This window comes from Anolis sagrei, chromosome 4 (assembly GCF_037176765.1).
Source record: "Anolis sagrei isolate rAnoSag1 chromosome 4, rAnoSag1.mat, whole genome shotgun sequence".
Taxonomy (NCBI): Eukaryota; Metazoa; Chordata; class Lepidosauria; order Squamata; family Dactyloidae; genus Anolis; species Anolis sagrei.
This window is the reverse complement of record NC_090024.1, coordinates 146,782,834-146,802,517: the sequence shown is the minus strand read 5'-3', so window position 1 is coordinate 146,802,517 and position 19,684 is coordinate 146,782,834. Positions and strand designations below refer to the sequence as shown.

At 38.0% G+C, this 19,684-nt stretch overlaps 1 protein-coding gene across 1 annotated transcript in view; it reads right to left on the bottom strand.

Annotated features, from left to right (window-relative positions):
* The window catches only part of SLC44A3 (solute carrier family 44 member 3), a 64,385-nt gene that overhangs the window by 23,035 nt on the left and 21,666 nt on the right, over nucleotides 1-19,684 (bottom strand). The window contains exons 8-10 of the mRNA XM_060773960.2: nucleotides 17,606-17,730; nucleotides 14,802-14,988; nucleotides 5,197-5,362 (exon numbers count right to left, since the gene is read on the bottom strand). Coding sequence (XP_060629943.2) covers nucleotides 5,197-5,362; nucleotides 14,802-14,988; nucleotides 17,606-17,730 — 478 coding nt within the window. The remainder of the gene's footprint in view (nucleotides 1-5,196; nucleotides 5,363-14,801; nucleotides 14,989-17,605; nucleotides 17,731-19,684) is intronic.

Genomic DNA, 19,684 nt, shown 5'->3' with positions numbered 1-19,684 from the left:
CAACTAAAGCTTCCAAAGTTTCAGTATTTAATCTCATAAGACAAAGTTCCTTTTCTAAAGGCTGTTTTCAGAATACAGACCCCCTGCTTTCACAAATCATGAAAGAGTAGCTGTTAAGTGAAACTCTTATTACTTTTATTAAATTTTCAAGGCCTCTAAGGAATGTATCCTTCGTCAAAAATAAAAGAGAGTAAAGTACAATTTCAGAACGGTTGTTCCAGATCAAACAGATGTCTCCTGGAAATCTAATCCAGCTGAAACAACTCTCCATCCTCCTCACTTTTAATTCCACTTATGGGGAGACTGCAGAATGGCTAATGGATTGCTTTTCGTAGTTAGGAAGCAGGTTTGCTGAGGTAAAGGCTGTTCTATTTCCTGTAATTGCTTACTAGTTAAATGGAATGGCTCTGTAAGCACTGTGATAGACAAAGTTTTTGTGACATGCTACTAAAGCCTGTGAATAACACTAGCTTTTCTATATTCATTACATTCCACTACTGCATTACTTTTTCTGCCTCTACAAAGAAAACAAATAACAGGAAGAGTGCTCAGTGCTATAAAACTGCACACTTTGCCTTACAAACATAATGTTTCCAACCCAAATATATATAACTTAGCATTACAAAGGAGTGGCATGAAATGAATGTTAGGTATAGCACACACACACAGTTCTATTTTGGTGGAGCTGTATTCAAAAGGAATACCAAAAGCACAAAGACATGTAGGAAACCACAGTGATTTTTTTTACAGCAGAAGATTATGTGGAGGGAGGATGTAGTGTGCTAGATTGAGAAAACAATGGTGGGATCCACATCTCTATCTGGCCTGAAATAAACCAATTCACTTGCGCTTCCATTATGGGTACACTTGATAGTGGAAGGCAGTTTACATGAATACACAGGAGTCTCTTTCAGACTTAGTCAGCATATCCAATGGTGAAAAACATAGGAGTTGCAGTCTAACAACACCTGGAGAATCACAAATTACAGACCTTTACTTCCATGTTCCAAATATATTCCACACAATATTTATCCTGTGCTGTGGTGTGCTCAGAATGTATCATGCTGTCATTGAAGGAATTCTCCAATTTTCTAGCACAGGGGATGCTAAAGTAATGGCTGCTTCTGTGTGCCCTGAGTATGTGGGGGAAATGGCATGGGGTGCTGCACTCTGAAAGAAAAAAAGGATGTATAAAGTCTGAAGACATGGTAGCATCTCCTCCCAGTCTGAAAAGTCTCCTCCCAGTCTGAAAGAGTCTCAAAAGATAAAAGCCCAAGCCATTTGAACAAGTACCTGGCTGCAAAAGAAACTTTGGATAAAGTACCCACATTTATAAGCCTGAGTCCTTGAAAACACATGCTACTAGGAGCAATTTCTGCTCTAAATTATAGCCTTCATTAAACCCAGGGCTTTGGCCTTTCAAGATTCACTCCTCTCATGATCTTAGGCTGCTATTCCAACTGCTACTTGGCTAGATGTTACTGCTTTGACTAGATGTTGCTGCCTCTAATTTGCCCTGTTGCACCTCTCCTACCCGAGCCTGGAGACTTCTTGGACTGAAGCAAAAGAGATGACTATAAATGAAATATTTTCAATTCACATGACATATTTGCTAGCTAGCTTCTCTCTCTCTCTCTCTAAAATTCTCTAATATATATGTGTGTACGTGTGTACACACACACTCTCTATATGAAAACAGTTTGACACAGACATAATAGATACAGAATGTTCCAAAGAACTCAATATGAATACATCTTAACAGTGTATAACTTTGGATCCTTCCCCCACCCAAATATAGTTTTCCATGTTAGAGAGATTGTAAAATTGCAATATAAATTTTAACTGCTTTGACATTACAAGGGGCATATTTGATTTTCAGTATAAATATGTTTACTTAACCTCCAAATAATCACCATAGCTACTATTAGCTATTAAAGTGTGTATACATTTTGGGGACATTTTTGCCAAATTACATGAATGATCATGTAATAAAATTTTACTGTGTTGCTATTGTGTGCATTCAAATAATTTCTAACCTATGGTGCCCTTAAGACGAATGCTTTCATTATGGTTTATTGGCAGGATTTGTTCAGAGGAGGTTTGCCCTTGCTTTCCTCCGAGGTTGAGAGAGAGTATGATTTGACCCCTTCACTCTGTGGATTTCCAAGCAGGGATCTGAACTCTAGTCTCCAGAGCTGTAGTACAAAAAATATAACTGCTACATTGTACTCCCCATTTCTACTCGCTAATATATTAACGTGAAAGGATTATACACTGTTGCAATTATGTGAAAGCTTTTATGTTTCTCTAGATAGAGACAAACTTCTTCATACACAACAAAATAAGATGTGAAATGACAAGTCTTTTAAAAATGTTATCTTGTAATAAGTAGAGTCAGAAATATGAAACTCTCAAATAAATCTTTGCTGACATCCATATATGGTAGTTTTTCCTAGTGGGGAAACAGGATTGGAAGAACCATTATATACACAAATTCCTCCAGGAACCAGCTAAAAATCATACATTCTTTCTGGAAAGTCACAACATCAGTTCTTCTCTACATAAATACCAATAATATGTCTCCTTCAAAAACCCCTGATGAAGTTGCATTCTTGTGTGAGCACTGATTCCATAAAATATGGCTTTAAAAACAAACTGTTGGACTGTCATCCAAGAAATAAGCCTTACAGATAGAGACAACCTTGTCTGGCCCAAATAATAATAATAAAAGTAATAATAATAATAATAATAATAAACTTTATTTGTACCCCGCTAGCATCTCCCGAAGGACTCGATGCGGCTTACAAAGGCCAAGGCCTCAAAACACAACATAACAATACAAAACCTAAAGCAAATTAAAAACAATTAAAGCAATATTAAACAACAAAACAACAAACGATAAACAATATACCAAAACACAATAAAACTAATAATCATCATCTTTATTTATATCCCCCCACCATCTCCCCAAAGGGGACTCCGGGCGGCTAACATGAGGGTGGCTAACAAAATAATAATAATCTTTATTTATATCCCGCCACCATCTCCCCAAAGGGGACTCCAGGCAGCTAACATGAGGCCAAGCCCAAAGATACAATACAGCAAAATAAAATACAGGATGCAGACAACAAAAAATTACATTAGAATAAAATATACAGTAGCAAAATAAAATAAATAAAGCAAATTAACACAATATGGACGAGGTAAAATGATAAAACCCTGGATGAGATAGGAATAGAAAATATCTAATTGAGGGGAGCCCAAAAAGGATAAACAGTGGGGAAGGCTTTATGTAGGCAAAAATGCTTTCACAACCAAAGATATGGGAGATATCTGAAGAAACTGAAATAAATCCAAACAATGAGAGGGGGGGGGGGGGCACATAATTATGTAAGACATAGTGAATGAACTTTATTTCTTAACTTCATGAGGAAAACAATAAAACTTTAAAATCCTTTCTAAAATATGAGTTTCACCTTGTAAAGAGGTTATTGTTTATTGCCCAGAATCTTACTTTGAGCTTACACTATTATTAAGTACTTTTAATAATGCTGCATAAGGAGATACAGGCAGTCCGCAAGTTCCTCTCCCTATCTAAGCCTCTGCTTTTAAGCTTTGGATGGCACAGAGAAGGGTTGACACCCCTGTTGTGTTTGTTTTGCTGTCATCTCATTTTCTGTCCCTGTGATGATTGGATTTTGAAAAGTTTGGCTTGTTGTGGAAACAAGGAATGGTGATAAAGCTTCATTGGAGACCCCTTTTCCCCACGTTAACTCTTTCAGGAATGGATTTCCCTTTTGGGGGGGGGGGGGGATAGATTTCTCTCACTTTTATTTCCATTCTTAACATGTGTCATTTGTAAGTTGGATGTTTGGTAATTTAGGGACTGCCTGTAACTACGATGTTCTGGGAGCAAAGGCTTCTCTTAGGATAATGTATCTATATGGCTACAATGACTACAGGGTAGCTGTTTCCAAGAGTTTGAACCCATGACACTCAGGGAGGAAAACATTACCCTCCACTAGCATCAGTCTAATAGATATACATTCCACTTGATATCTTATTTGATCTTGGCTAATGTTTGTCAACCATGACACAATAAATTTAGAGCATAACTGAAAAAAATTGCAATTTACTTAGCAAGACTTTATGAACAGGAGGGTTAAGTGCTTCACAATGATTGCCAATGCATGAATTCTTTGGATATTACAGTATTCATTCCTGGCTAAAACTAAATAATTTTTTCTTGAATTGTAGTTTTATTGGTGACAGAGATGTTGACTTCGGCTGCAAGTACAGTAGTTCTGGTACTAACAGTTACAGACATGTGGGTGTGAACATAAAGACCCTCAATGAATCAACGGTTTTCCTAGCATTTGTATAGCACTTAGGGCATTGGACATACTTTAATACATTATCTCAACAAGCCTTACAAAATGCCTGTAAAGTTGTAAAATGTTGTTATTCCAAGTTGTAAGATTATATGTTGCCTAATAAAAATAAATAAATACTAGCTTGGTTTGGAAGCAACACTACATCGAAGCTTAGCATTATGTACTCAGACTTGTTTTCCACTGACCTCTTCTTGCAGCCACAAGAAGATTGGAAACATCTGCTTCTACTTTCTATTAGCCACATTTTCTCCTGTTGTACAAATAGGAAACTGGGGTTGATTTCAGCCATTGTCCAACCAAACACGTCAGGATTATAAACCACAGTTTGGAGTTAACTTGTTTAAGCAAATCATTGTTAAATCAAGCCACTTTTTCTCCAACTTTCCACATAAAACAAACTGTTTTCTCCTACATATTGATTGCTACTCATGTAGTACTTAAATAAAGTTTTGTGTTATGCTTGAATGTAGCTATTGAGTTTGTGACAGAAATAGCCTTTGGGAACAGAACTACTTTAGCAAGACTTGTCTCTTAGTGACTAAACAAAAACAGTGCCGATTGTGGTTCACTCCCCATTTTGTTAAATTTCAGTGCAATCCTGTACACATTTGTTCCAAAGCAAGACTCATTCAATAAGTTTCACTTCCAGAGAAATAGATATAAGATTGTGGCTTTAAACATCATGGATCAAGCATCTATGAGTTTTTAAAAACATTTCCTTGGTTATAAATTAAATGTTTAAATACAAAAAAAAGTAATAAGAACTGAAAACTCTGGTAAGGATATTGAGTGTCACACATACCGACTGAAGAAGAAAGTAACCACTGTTCCTGCCACTGTCATCTGCTGGCATGCTAGAATGAATTCACTTGTCCAAATAAGTCCAACTAAGTGGTACCACCACATATAGCGAATGCCAAATCGAATTCTGTATTCCACTTGCCCTCCTGAAATGACTTCAGCATTCCCTAAAAAGACACCGAAATATAGTATAATGACTCATCAAGCAAGAATATTTTGGAAGGTAGTAATATTCCTCTAATGTGCATTTTCTCAATCCAACTGGACTCTATGTATAGTTTGTATAATATTCAGCTGAGCATGTGTAGAATTCCCAAGTGTAGAATTTGCATAGATGTATAAATAAATGCAAGGTTGGCCATTTTACAGAACTTTTAAAAAGGTTAGAAATGTACTTGCAACCTACCTTTAAGAATAGTTCATGATTACACAAAATCTGAAAATGGAAACCAGTTCAAAAAGGGGACAAATTGCAAATGATTGCAATTCTATGAAAATAGCTAAAAAGTTAAATATGGTGCAGGGTACAGACATAGTTGCTAACGCATAATCTAGAGTCACACATCTTTAATTGTTCCATTTTCATAATGCCAGACATCAGTTGCACTGAAAAGAAGTCCGTTCTGCTGGCACCAAACCTTTGTGCAGTGGTTCTCATCCTGTGGGTCCCCATGTGTTTTGACCTACAACTCCCAGAAATCCCAGCCAGTTTACCAGCTGGTAGGATTTCTGGGAGTTGAAGGCCAAAACATCTGGGGACCCACAGGTAAAGAACCACTGCTTTAGTGGATACCGAGAGCACGCTACATGTCTAATAGAATAGGCCATTCAAGCAAAAAACGTATTTGAATAACTTGTTTCTATTCCCCCATTATATGAGTATGACTTGTATATTAAGTCAGACTTGAAATAGTCTGTTTTTCTCCCCCAACAGCAGCCAGGAACTTATTATTTTTTCTTGCAGGATTTAAATGTAATACGTAACAAAACAATATTAAAAATAATATACCTTTTCAAATAAAATATGGATGCTCTTCACTTAAAACCTTGGCTTGAGAGAAAAAATCAACAGCAAATAAAAATAAAAACCCCAAGGAAAGGTTATAACAAATCTACTGACAAACTACTCCTATTAAGCCTGGCTGTAACGTTATGAGATTATGACAAATTCTAATGCTGTGATGAAGAAAGACTGAAAAAGAGAGGCAATTGTAAGGGCAGGCATATTGTCCTGGGAGGTTGTTTTGTTTTCATTCTCAGAAGCTGAACATATGACTTTCATGACAAGGACACTCTGCTCACAATGGAAAGGCTTTTACTTTCAAGGTCAGGCTCCAGAAAGTGTCTCCTTGTAACAATAATTAAAGTAACAAAACTTTAGATATAACCCACTACGGCTAAACAGACTACTTATTACATGTGTTTACAAGAGAATCATATTTTTTGGTTTAGATAAACAGTTCTGTCCAATACGTTTTGCGGTGGGCCCATGTTGATATACAATAGATAGTGTTTAATTGCAGCCATCTGTAAATATAGTTTACAGATATATAAATATAGCTAGCAATATAGTTTGCAGAGCAGAAAAGACAGAATAATGTTTTGTCAAAAGACAGAATAATGTTCAATAATCTTCCAAACCTGTCAGAACCCAGCTAGAAGCTGTTAGGTCAGTGGTCTCCAGGTCAGGTTTTGCTGCAAACATTAAAGATATGATCCAAATGTTGATACTATTTGCATGATAGCTCTTTAAATATTATAAGAAAACCAGGAGTGAATTTATTGCTCGGCTTAATTAGAACCATTAATTTCCAGTGGCTTGGTTTGAGATTCCAACTCAAGAGGATCAAGCTAGTTTTTTTTAAAGACCAGGGGCACTGGCATCACAGTAATGGAAAGTAATCCAGCTCAGTATGATAAATGAACATCTGAGTAATTTATTTACAGTATTTATATTCCACCCTTCTCACCCCAAAGGGGACTCATCAGGGCAGATCACAGAACACATATACGGCAAACATTCAATGCCATTTATACACTGACAAGACAGACAATTGTATATAGATAGAGGAACATCTTCCCATCTTCGGCATATTAGAGGCTTGTTCTTGGTTCCGGCCACGTGGGGGGGGGGGGGGGCTGTCGCTCCACTTTCCCTGCCAAAGCGTTTTGTTTGTAAACTTCCTCTTTGATCAAATCACCTGCATTTTCAGGCATTTCCTTATGGGTGCCTTAAATACCTCTCCGCTTTTAAGCAGTACCTATTTATCTACTCACATACTGCTTTCAAACTGCTAGGTAGACAGAAGTTGGGCTAAAGGCCCAACTTCTTCCTTTCATCCCCGACCTGGGTTTCGAACTGTAAACCTTCCGATTGGCAAGATTTACTGCAGCTGGTGGTTAACCTGCTGTGCTAAAGCCTGGCCACAACTCGGGGGCCGGGCTTTAGTTCCTCTTGAGTTCATATTATCAGTATCTGATAATATGAGGAACTGAGGAACTGACGACTGCAGAACAGAAATCCCTATTTGAAAAAAAGGCAAACAATGAACCTAGAGAAAATCTTTGGAAAGAAGAAAGAGCGCGAGATTCCAATTCAATGACTTTTCTCCTTTAAGTCATTTCACTTGCCAATGGAAACCAGAAGAAACTATCTGGAAGACTTCAGTCATGTTTCAACTGGAACAAGTTCCTCATGGAACTTTAGATCTTGACCAGTCTTGCCTCAGGAGCAGATGATCAAGCCTGTGAGACTGGCATGAGTGATGACCCCCTGTGGTCCTCCCTATTTTATTTCTTCCACTTCGTGGTTTCTTCAAATGATAGTCAACAGGCCCATCCAGATTCTTCTGAGTGAGATTGCAAACCATTGAGGGCTCACTCAAAACAGTCTACTGCTCTCAGCAACAAGACAAGCCATGATTTTACATGGCTGTTTTGAGGATATAAGAGAAACTGATTTCCAATGTGGCAAGCCAAGGTTTAGAGCAGAGGTCCTCAAATTAAGGCTCGGGGGCCGAATACAGCCCTCTAAGGTCATTTACCCGACCCTCGCTCAGGGTCTACCTAAGTCTGAAATGACTTGAAAGCACACAACAACAACAAAATCCTATCTCATCAGCCAAAAGCAGGCCCACACTTTCCATTGAAATACTAATAAGTTTATATTTGTTAAAATTGTTCTTCATTTTAATTACTGTATTGTTTTTAAGTGTTTTTTGCACTACAAATAAGATACAGTTTGTGCAGTGTGCATAGGAATTCAAATTATTATTTTTTCAAATTATAATCCGGCCCTCCAACACTTTGAAGGACTGTGACCTGGCCCTCTGTTTAAAAATTTTGAGAATCCTTTCTTTAGAGAAAAGGGAACCCCATATGTCAATACAGAAATGATTTGAAATTATACTAAACCTATGGCAATGCACAACATAGCTTGAAAGAAAAGAGGGTGAAGGTGGATGGCTTCCAATATCCATTTGGAAACACATTAGCTGGTTCTCTGAAAAGCTTGAATCTTTGTAGTCAGTAGGTGGGCAAATTCACATCAGCTTAGACAGAGCACTGTTTCAACCCAATTGGGCACAAAGATAAAAGTCAAAGCTAGAAACTTTTGTTGGCTCATACTTGAACAAATTATTATACACATTTCTTTAGCAATTAAAATAGATGGCTTGTACCTGATACTGCTAGAGAGCATAATTTAAAATGCCTGTGAATGCAGCCTAGTATGTCTTTTGCATTGCACAGTTTCATCTGATTACAGCCATTCAGGCAGCCGTAAAATTTACATATTCATTTTTCTTACTAATGACACACATAAAAGAAAACTGGCAAAATGTATTGGATGCCATTGTGAGGTCTTGGATACACAGAGAGATGTATTTTATACAAATATGTTTTATATAAAAATAATAAACTTTATTTAATATGTAGCTTTATAGAAATACATTTTAATAATGTGTATTTGTGATATTTTTTACAATGTTTATGTGTTTTAATTATTCTGTGACTTGCCTCGAGCTACAAGGAGAGACGGGTAAGAAATAATAATAATAATAATAATAATAATAATAACAACAACAACAACTTCTAGTATTTTTATCAAAGTATTATTATTGTTGTTATTATTATTATTAGTAGTAGTATTTTGATAAAAATTAAAGTACTTGAAATTGAAGTCCATACTCTGCTAGATAGCATGATTATGGACCAGCTGCCTTTCCAACTTTCTAAATGTGGAACTGACAATTATTGCACACAAACAGTATTGCCTGTCCACTTTCCTTTTCATTATTTCCATTGATATCCCATCTTTATCCATAATAGTGTTTAAAGCACCCATGAACAAATAAAGCATACATTTTCTTTACAAACTATTAAACTGTTTGTGGAATAAGTAGGTAAAAAAGACAATTAACAAACCGCAAACAACAGCAGATGAAACAAATTGAAAGACCTGTCAAAAATTCCAAACAATAGACTTAAATTTTAGCTACTTGAAGTGTGAAGTTTCATCTCTATGAATGTTTTTAGATTGTATGTCTTTTGCTTGTTTTACTGCAAATTGGTATTATTATGTTTAATCAAGTGTTTTAATGAACTGTTTTAACGTTTTAATACATTTGTTGATTATTTATGATAATGATAGCATCGTACAATGCTTGTTGTGAAGCCGCCCTGGGTCCCCCCTCGGCAGTGAAAAGGGCAGTGTATAAATATATTAAATAATAATAATAATAATAATAATAATAATAATAATAATAATTCAAACAAAAAAGCAGGGATAGGAATTCTCTGCCCCCCAGATGCACTCATTTTGGAATGCGACAGAATTGCAGCATGTAATGTTAATAAGCAGGATTTATCAGCAGTCTAGCGCTACCTCATGCCACTGCATATTTGTAGAGGGAGCTGGGGAAATTTGTAGACATTTGATATACTATCAGACCAAGCACAACCAGTACTATTGGGAATACTTGCTGAGTGAAGTGTAATTGTGACTTGACTGAAGGACAGCTCGGTGACCTTGTCCGGGAAATCTTTTCTATGTGCAAATTTGATTACACAGACATGAACTGAATTAATTTTACAGCCACTGCTTCAAACTTAACATTTTGTAATGTGACAGCTTGAGAAGAACCAGGATTGAATGATAACTGTCTCTTGTCACTTAAAAGACATAGAAAAAGCCAACCTTTTAGTAATCACTTCTGCATAAATAATGTTAGCATGCATTTTAACATTGGAACAGGTTACTTCTAAATAACAAGTACTTTGATGCTACTTCTGACTTCTATGTGTTAATACAGGATATTTCAGTCCTGTAGAATTAAGTTTTATGGCAATTTTAACTGTGAATGTTAAAGTTATATCCAGTGTCTACTGTATTTTAATCTTTGTTCTGTGTATTTAATGCGCATATTTTATAGAAATACAAATAATGTGGTAGCGCAGCGGTTAAATCACTACCTGAAAGAAATCTGCTAACCAGAGGGTTAGCAGTTCGAAGCCGCAAGTTGGGCTGAGCTCCCAACTGTCAGCCCTAGCTTCTGCTTATCTAGCAGTTTGAAAACATGTAATGCAAGTAGATCAATAAGTACCGCCTCAGCGGATAGGTAAAAGGGCGCCCCATGCAGATATGTCATCAATGATTGAAGAAAGTCTATGGACAACAGGCTCCGCGGCATGGAAAAATGGAACAAGAGCACCTCCCCATGGATGGAGTTGAACATCACCTCCAGATGCCAGAGAGAGAAAGGGGAAGGCCTTTATCTCTGTCTGTGTATTATATTGTATATCATTGTTTGTTGTGTAAAAAGGCATTGAATGTTTATCTCCCCTCCAGGGAGTTAAAGTAGAATATAAATAAATGTATTATTATTATTATTATTATTATTATTATTATTATTATGTTTTAATATATGTATTTTTCTGAATGTTTTGATGATGAGTTTTTAATAATGTTGTGCCCTACATCAAGTCATGTAGAGAAGTGGGCAAGAAATAAAATAATTTTACCTTGTGTTTTCTGACTTTAGGTGTTTGATTGGATTGCAATTGATGGTTCATCTGAAAACACTCTTTCCAACACTTTTATACTTTACAATATACTGGAAGTCTAATTAGATTTTGAAGACGCTTACTTCTTGGGAGGAGAGCAATGTCCAATCTCGATAAAATAGTAAAGAGTAGAGACATCACACTGGCAACAAAGATCCGCCTAGTCAAAGCCATGGTATTCCCTGTAGTCACCTACGGATGTGAGAGCTGGACCTTAGGGAAGGCTGAGCGAAGGAAGATCGATGCTTTTGAGCTGTGGTGTTGGAGGAAAGTGCTGAGAGTGCCTTGGACTGCGAGAAGATCCAACCAGTCCATCCTCCAGGAAATAAAGCCCGACTGCTTGTTGGAAGGAAGGATACTAGAGACAAAGTTGAAGTACTTTGGCCACATCATGAGGAGACAGCAAAGCCTAGAGAAGACAATGATGCTGGGGAAAGTGGAAGGCAAAAGGAAGAGGGGCCGACCAAGGGCAAGATGGATGGATGGCATCCTTGAAGTGACTGGACTGACCTTGAGAGAGCTGGGGGTGGTAACGGCCGACAGGGAGCTCTGGCGTGGGCTGGTCCATGAGGTCACGAAGAGTTGGAGACGACTGAACGAATGAACAACAACAAACAGCTTACAAAATGCAAATACTTTTAAAAAAGAATCCTAGTGATTGAAGATTAAAAGAAAGTGAATACTGGGTTGCTGTGAGTTTTCTGGGTTGTATGGACATGTTCCAGAAGCATTCTCTCCTGATGTTTCGCCCACATCTATGGCAGGCATCTTCAGAGGATGTGTGGTCTGTTGGAAAGGAAACTAGGCAAGTCGGGTTTATATATCTGTGGGATGTCCAGGGTGGGAGAAAGAACTCTTGCCTGTTTGAGGCAAGTGTGAATTGGCCAGCTTCAAACAATCAGGGCCAGTTAACACCTCCCAACAAAGGATCCCCCCCAAGCAGGAAGCAGCCAGGGTTTGAAGTTGCCAGGTTATTCAATGCTAATCAAGCCAGCCAATTGCAACATTCACATTTTCCTCAAACAGACAAGAGTTCTTTCTCACACCCTGGACATCCCACAGATAAATAAACCCCACTTGCCTAATTTCCAACAGACTTTACAACCTCTGAGGATGCCTGCCATAGATGTCAGCGAAACATCAGGAGAGAATGCTTCTGGAACATGGCCCTACAGCCCGGAAAACTCACAGAAACCTAGCGATTCCAGCCATTAAAACCTTTGACAACACAAAGTGAACACTACTTGCTAGTAGATGTTTGCCTATCAAGCTTCACTCATATATATTCTTTATCATTTTTTGTGCTATCTACACAAATGTGACTCTTCTTTGATTCTTCTAAAATATTTCATTATTATATGCATTAAAAAGAACACTGTCCATATACTGCACTTTACTATTGTGACAGCAGCTATGTGTTCTGAAAAGGAATGGAATCACTTACTTTCCTTTTTAGCACAAGGTCACAGCTGCCCAGCCTCTTCAAATTGGGCTAAGAAAAAGGGAGGCCGTTTTGCTAAGCAAGGCTGACCTTCATGCTGTATAACAGATCAAAACAGGAAGACCTCCACAGCCCAGGAAGGGTTTCCAGGAAGCCTGGAGAAATTATGGTTGCAAGAACCAAAGTTAAGTGAAATACAAAACAGCTCTTTACAGCAACTCTAGCCAAAACATATTCTGAATGCAATATTAAAGCAGAGCTGAACAGCTATGGCACTTTTAGTCAAGATATAGTAGCCAAAATATTATATTACATTCATATAGTGCCAGTAGGTTGTATTACACCATCCTTACAATAAAAGGGGATGGTTGTGCTACTATTTATTAACTAGTGCTGTATATAGTGCTGTATATCCCAATATACGGTGGTCAGTTTGTAATGGTAACCATATTCTAATGTGCTCAAATGTATTAAAATCATCACCTTCTTCACATATCTATTTGTGAGGCCAATGACAGGAGCACTGCTATCCTCATTACAGACTTACACTTTTTAATTTAAATTTTGTAGTCCTCTGCCTCCGATTTTTACTTATTAGTGGCCGCTGTCCTGCTTAGGTATTAAACCATAATTCAGACCAGTGGTTCCTAACTTGTGGTCCATGGACCACCAGTGGTCCATAAGAACAAAAATATGGCCCGCTGCCTCACCCTCTTAGAGTGCCAAGGCAACAGGGATGTCAGGAAGGGAGAGGCTGACTACCCATGAAAGATTACTACTACCACACCAGCTCTAGATTATTAAATATGGTTTTCTGTGGGCGAACAGATGGTGACTACTGGATAGCGTATGTTCTGTATCAGAAACTAGAGACGATGTGGTCTATCCAATACAATGTTCTGAATCAGCACCCCAAGTAACCAAATCGAATCTAAAGTTGACCAAAAACTGGTTTGTAACCCTTTTGGTACTAATGTTGGAGAGTGGTCCCTGGTCAAGTGGTCCCTAGTCAAAACAAGGTTGGGAACCACTGTTTTGGCTATACCGAAGTGCATAGTACATTCCACTGCAACAATGAATGTCCTATGATAACACACAATTACACAGTGAAAACACACAACTACTCGTACAGTGCTGATGCTCATGCTCAAAAAATATCTCTGTAGCATTTCCAGGTCCTCCAGGAGTACTATAGAATTGTGCTATAGTACCTAGAAGATGCATAGAGTGAAGACTGGATATTGGATTTCCATGACTACATGACCACAAACTGAATGCAACTGTTCTGCAATAAAAATGTTGTATGTGCAGTACTTAAAGAGTATATTTGTAATCTGCAACTTATACTGAGACCTCAACAGGATTCTAGTCAATGTCTTTCAGGGACACAAAAACAATACAATATCCAGTCTTCACTCTATGCATCTTCTAGGTACTATAGCATAATTCTATAGTACTCCTGGAGGACCTGGAAATGCTACAGAGATATTTTTTCTAGAGAGCTTCTAATTTCTCCAATGTGAATCCATGAAAAGCTTCTGTGAGAAATCATTCATTTCAATAGCATTGCTATCATCCAAAATAAGTCCACAGCAATGTGAGTAGAAAAATAGGTACCGCTTTGGCAGGGAGGTAATAAAAGGCACCCATGCAGACATGCCAGCAATTCGATTGGGAGAACGTCTACGGACAACAAAGCTCCTCAGCATGGAAGATGGAGCGACAGCACCTCCCCATGGGTGGAGTTGAGCACAGCCTCCAGATGCCAGAGATGGAAAAAGATGAGAAGCCTATACCTCTGTTTATGTACTGTCTGTCTTTGTTAATTGTTTAAAGGCATTGAATGTTTGCCGTATATGTGTACTGTAATCTGTCCTCTTGGGGAGATAGGGCAGAAGATAAATAAAATATTATTTATTTATTTATTTATTTATCATTTACAGATATGGGGGTACATATGGACGTGTAGGATCTAATAGGATTGGATTTATTTACATATCCTCAGTAGAGTATTGGAATTCCTTAAAAAGTATACTTGTAATCTGCAAGAATATATGCACTTATTTAGCAAATAAATACTAATTTTAAAAATGTTTACTTACCTGCAGTTCCTAAGCTAAGTAGCACGGTTACCCAGTACACCCAGAACAAAATAAGTATTATAAAAGTCCAAAAAGGTTGGAAAAGCAGAGAAGGGGCACTGCCAATGATTTTATTGACAACTTGGAATAGCTGTATAGCCACGTGAATCCTCTTTCTTAATATAAACATCAGAAAAAGTAGAATGACCTATGAAACAAAAGGAAATAACATGTTAGAATGTCTATTTACTGTATCAACAAAATTTGGGGGTTATATTTCAATATCAGACTCAACAATAACATGATTTTTATACCATCCTTCCATATAAGAATATATGTAGGAGATCTGCTGTTCCATTCAAAGGTTTTAGGAGAGAACGACCCTTCTAGAGTAAACAAATTACTAAATTCTTCGTTGCAGCACTTTTTTTCAGGAAGAAGCACACATTCAAGAGAACTGTCATATTGATGCATAAGGAAATATCAAAACACAAATTAATGCCTCTTTTAAACATTTCTGTCCAGTAATAACGCAGTTTTATAGCATAATGTAAAGCTGTATAAAGGGGACTGGAAACTACAAAAGCAGCTTGTCTTCCATCAGCATAGGTGCTGCCCCCTTGTGCTAGCAACAAGATATATTTTTACTGGTTTTGGAAGCCTCCAAAACCACTCTCAGCTAACCTGATAGTGTCATATAGGGCCCATGACATGGTCTCATACTTTACATCAGGGGTCCTCAAACTTTTTAAACAAAGGGCCAGGTCATAGTCCCTCAAACTGTTGGAGGGCCAGATTATAATTTGAAAAAAAAATCAATCAATTCCTATGCACACTTCACACATCTTATTTGTAGTGCAAAAACCACTTAAAAACAATACAATATTTAAAATGAAGAACAATTTTAACAAATATAAACTTATTAGTATTTCAGTGGGAAGTGTGGGCCTGCTTTTGGCTGATGAGATAGGATTGTTGTTGTGTGGTTTCAAGTTGTTTCAAACTTAGGTTGACCCTGAGCGGGGGCCAGGTAAATGACCTTAGAGGGTCGTATCCAGCCCCAGGGCCTTAGTTTGAGGACCCCTGCTTTACATTTAGTAGATCATATTCTCTTTCTTTGCTAGAACATGACAAGAATTTAAACAAAGCACATGTCATCTATCATTGTAGTGAACGGCATTGTGACATAATCAACAATGAATACACATATGCCATCCTTATGAAAATCATTAGCTAGAACAGGCATGAGCAAACTTTGGCACTCCGGGTGCTTTGGACTTCAATTCCCACAATTCCTAACAGCCATTAGGATGTTAGGAATTGTGGGAGTTGGAGTCCAAAACACCAAGAGAGTCAAAGTTTGCCCATGGCTGAGCTAGAACCATCTGCCTATGGTTTCATTAACAATGGCATCACGTAATGGCATCACTGACAATGATATCACTATAATATATACAGTGTTTGAGATAATATTATGTGGTACATTTGGAATCAAAGACAAGTGTAGACAAAAATGGATATTTATTATCAGAGTTGTTTGTATATTTTGTATATTTAGCTATGTTAAATTAGCTGAAATCTTCAAGTCTGTTGAGTTTGAGGAAAATCAGGATATAAATAAAGATAAGAGGGAAAAGGAGGGGAAGGAAGCAAATAATTATTTAAAACAGCAAGCACTCATGTTGCAATGAAGATAACTGTCTATAAAGGAAGGGGACAAGACAGCCTTCCCAAACGTTGGCACTCATCTTGAACTCAGTTCCCATAATTTTGGTAGCTGTAGCCCAACACATATAGAAAGCACTAGGACCCAACCAGACAGGCCTTAAAAGTGAGAGCTATTGCGGTTTCACCAGAGGCATTCAAACAAATTAATTAAATATCAGGTAATTAAACACCTGAAGCTCTCTCTCTCCCCCCCCCCCCCCCCCCGGTCTCATCATTTCCCTGTGCCAGGAGGGTGTCAGGAGGAAGATAAGAAAATCAGGGCCAGTTGACATCTCCCAACAAAGGATTCCCTCAGGCAGGAAGCAGCCAGGCTTTGAAGCTGCAAGGCTATTCAATGCTAATCAAGCGGGCCAACTGCAACATTCATACTTGCCTCAATCAGACAAAAGTTCTTTCTCGCACCTTGGACATTCCCCAGATATATAAACCCCACTTGCCTAGTTTCCAACAGACCTCAAAATCTCTGAGGATGCCTGCCATAGATGTGGGTGAAACATTAAGAGAGAATGCTTCTAGGACATGGCCATACAGCCCAGAAAATTCACAGCAACCGAGGAATATAATGGTGGCTGGGTACTTTTTTTTTAACTTCTAAGGGGTTCTTTTAGTGGGCTTCGGGGTGGTTGGATGCCATCCCGATTGAAAGTCCGAGTTTTGGGAGGGCAATGGAAATGTAAACTTAAGCCAAAGTGAGTTTTTAAAACCTGTTTCGCCGTGTTTCAGTCATGCCTAGAAGTGCCCCTAGTTTGAGAGAGATGATATAAAGGAAAGGAGGAAGGTAACATAACTTCCAGCCTTTACTATTGAATAATGGCTATTGCTTGTTTGCTACCTACCATTGCTGAGTGATAACCATGACAAGGTGGATGATGTTCTCTCACAAAGGCTTCTAATGAGTTGTAAAAACCAATGATATTTATGTGAGACTTGTGAGGCTTATAGCAACACGCCCCATCCCATGAGCTGCTGCTGCAAAAACTCAAAATTAACTACAGCCTTCAAGTTTATTGTTAGGTTATCATGAAGTACCACCTTATTTTAAGTTGAGAACAAATTGCCGAGGCAGGTGGTAGTGACTCTGAGATAAAGTGCCTTACCGTGATAATTGTAGACACAATAGAAAGTCCAAGTAATAATTTCATATTTTCCTTTTCGGTTTCCAATTCTATGCTGGGCTGACTAGCGTAATTATAATATAGCCACCACATGATTCCTGAAACAACTAGAACAAATACAAACACGCAAACATGTTAATTCAAACTGGAAAGATGTGAGCTCATTTATCAGCAAATATCTAAACACAATGAAGTCTTTCAAGTGAAAGTTTTAAGAAAACGAAAAGACTGATACAAAATGGAAAACATAATAGTATTTGACCTTCCATTCTAAATGTCAACGGGATAATGTTAAAGGCTACAGAAAAGGCCAGATGTAATAGTTACCTGGGTAAACATTTTTATAGAGAGTAGAGAAAAGCATTTACCGCTTGTTGTGGAAACAAGGATTGGTAAGAAAGCTTCAGCTGAGACTCCTTTTTCTCATGATATTTCTTTCAGTAGGGAATTTCTCTCCTAAGGGGTAGATTTCTCTCACTTCCTGTTATATTAGCCCCATTCTTAACTATGAGTCATATGTAAGTTGGATGTTTGTAACTCAGGGACTGTATTACTAAAATGAACACATGGTTTGCTAGTCAGAGAACAGTGGTTCTCAACCTCTGGGTCCCCAGATGTTTTGGTCTTCAACTCCCAGAAATTCTAACAGCTGGTAAACTGGCTAGGATTTTTGGGAGTTGTAGATCAAAATACCTGGGGACCCATAGGTTGAAAACTACTGCTCTAGAGAAAGATCAGATCAATTTTCTTACACAAAAACAAAAACATTTGGAGTCTTCTCCAAAGTTCTATACAAGAAGAAATGCTATTTGTAAAAATGAATGACAGGAGAGAGTACTAGCACTTCAGAAATTCTGAGGAAGATGTCTTCCTTACCAGATTCTTGGAAATTATTTCAACATGATATGTCACAATAGAACCACGATCCCAAAATCACTCCTCAAATCCTTTTCAAGAATACTTAATTTGGTCTTCAGCTCCTTAATTTACTTAATTTACTGGTAGATGTGTGAGTGTGTGTATATATGTGCCTTCAAGCCACCTACTGATTTATGGTGGCCCCATGAATGCCATTTCCTAAGGCAAGGAGTTCACATAAGTGGTTTTGCCAGTTCCTTCCTCTGAAATATAGCCTATAGCACCTGGTAATTGTTGATGGTCACCCATTCAAGTACTAAGAAGGACTGGTACTGGTTGGTTTCCACTATCAGATGGGAGCTGATGCCTTTAGGATTTTTGGGCCCACATTAATTATGCATATAGCCTGTGTGCTTCTATCTGCCTTGAATCTCCCATTCAGGGCTCTTCTACACAGCCCTTTATCTCAGAATATCAAGGCAGAAAATCCCACATTATTTGAGTGTGGACTCAGATAACCCAGTTCAAAGCAGATAATGTGGGATTTTCTGCCTTGATATTTTGGGATTTAGGGCTGTGTGGAAGGGCCCTCAGAACCAAGTGATGACTGTGACTGTGATCATTATGGGAGAAAAATAATCTTAATTAAGTATTTTCTTCTCAGGGCTTAAAGAATGGATCTGTTATTTTTGTTGTTGTGTGCCTTCAAGTTATTTCCAACTTACAGTGATGCTATCACAGGACTTTCTGCAGCTGAGAGTGGGTTTCCAGAAATCTGCATGTGTGTAAAGAGCTGCTGTTTGAACATGGGGATCATTTTGTTCTTCTGGAGGAAGACTTTCACTCTTGGTTCTCAACCTACGGGTCCCCAGGTGTTTTTGGCCTACAACTTCCAGAAATCCCAGCCAGTTTATCAACTGTTAGGATTTCTGGGAGTTGAAGGCCAAAATATCTGGGGACACACAGGTTGAGAACTTCTGCTCTAGAGCAGGGGTCCCCAAACTAAGGCCCGGGGGCCGGATACGGCCCTCCAAGTTCATTTACCCAGCCCTCACTCAGGGTCAACCTAAGTCTGAAATGACTTGAAAGCACACAACAACAACAATCCTATCTCATCAGCCAAAAGTAGGCCCACACTTCTCATTGAAATACTACTAAGTTTGTATTTGTTAAAATTGTTCTTCATTTCAATTATTGTATTGT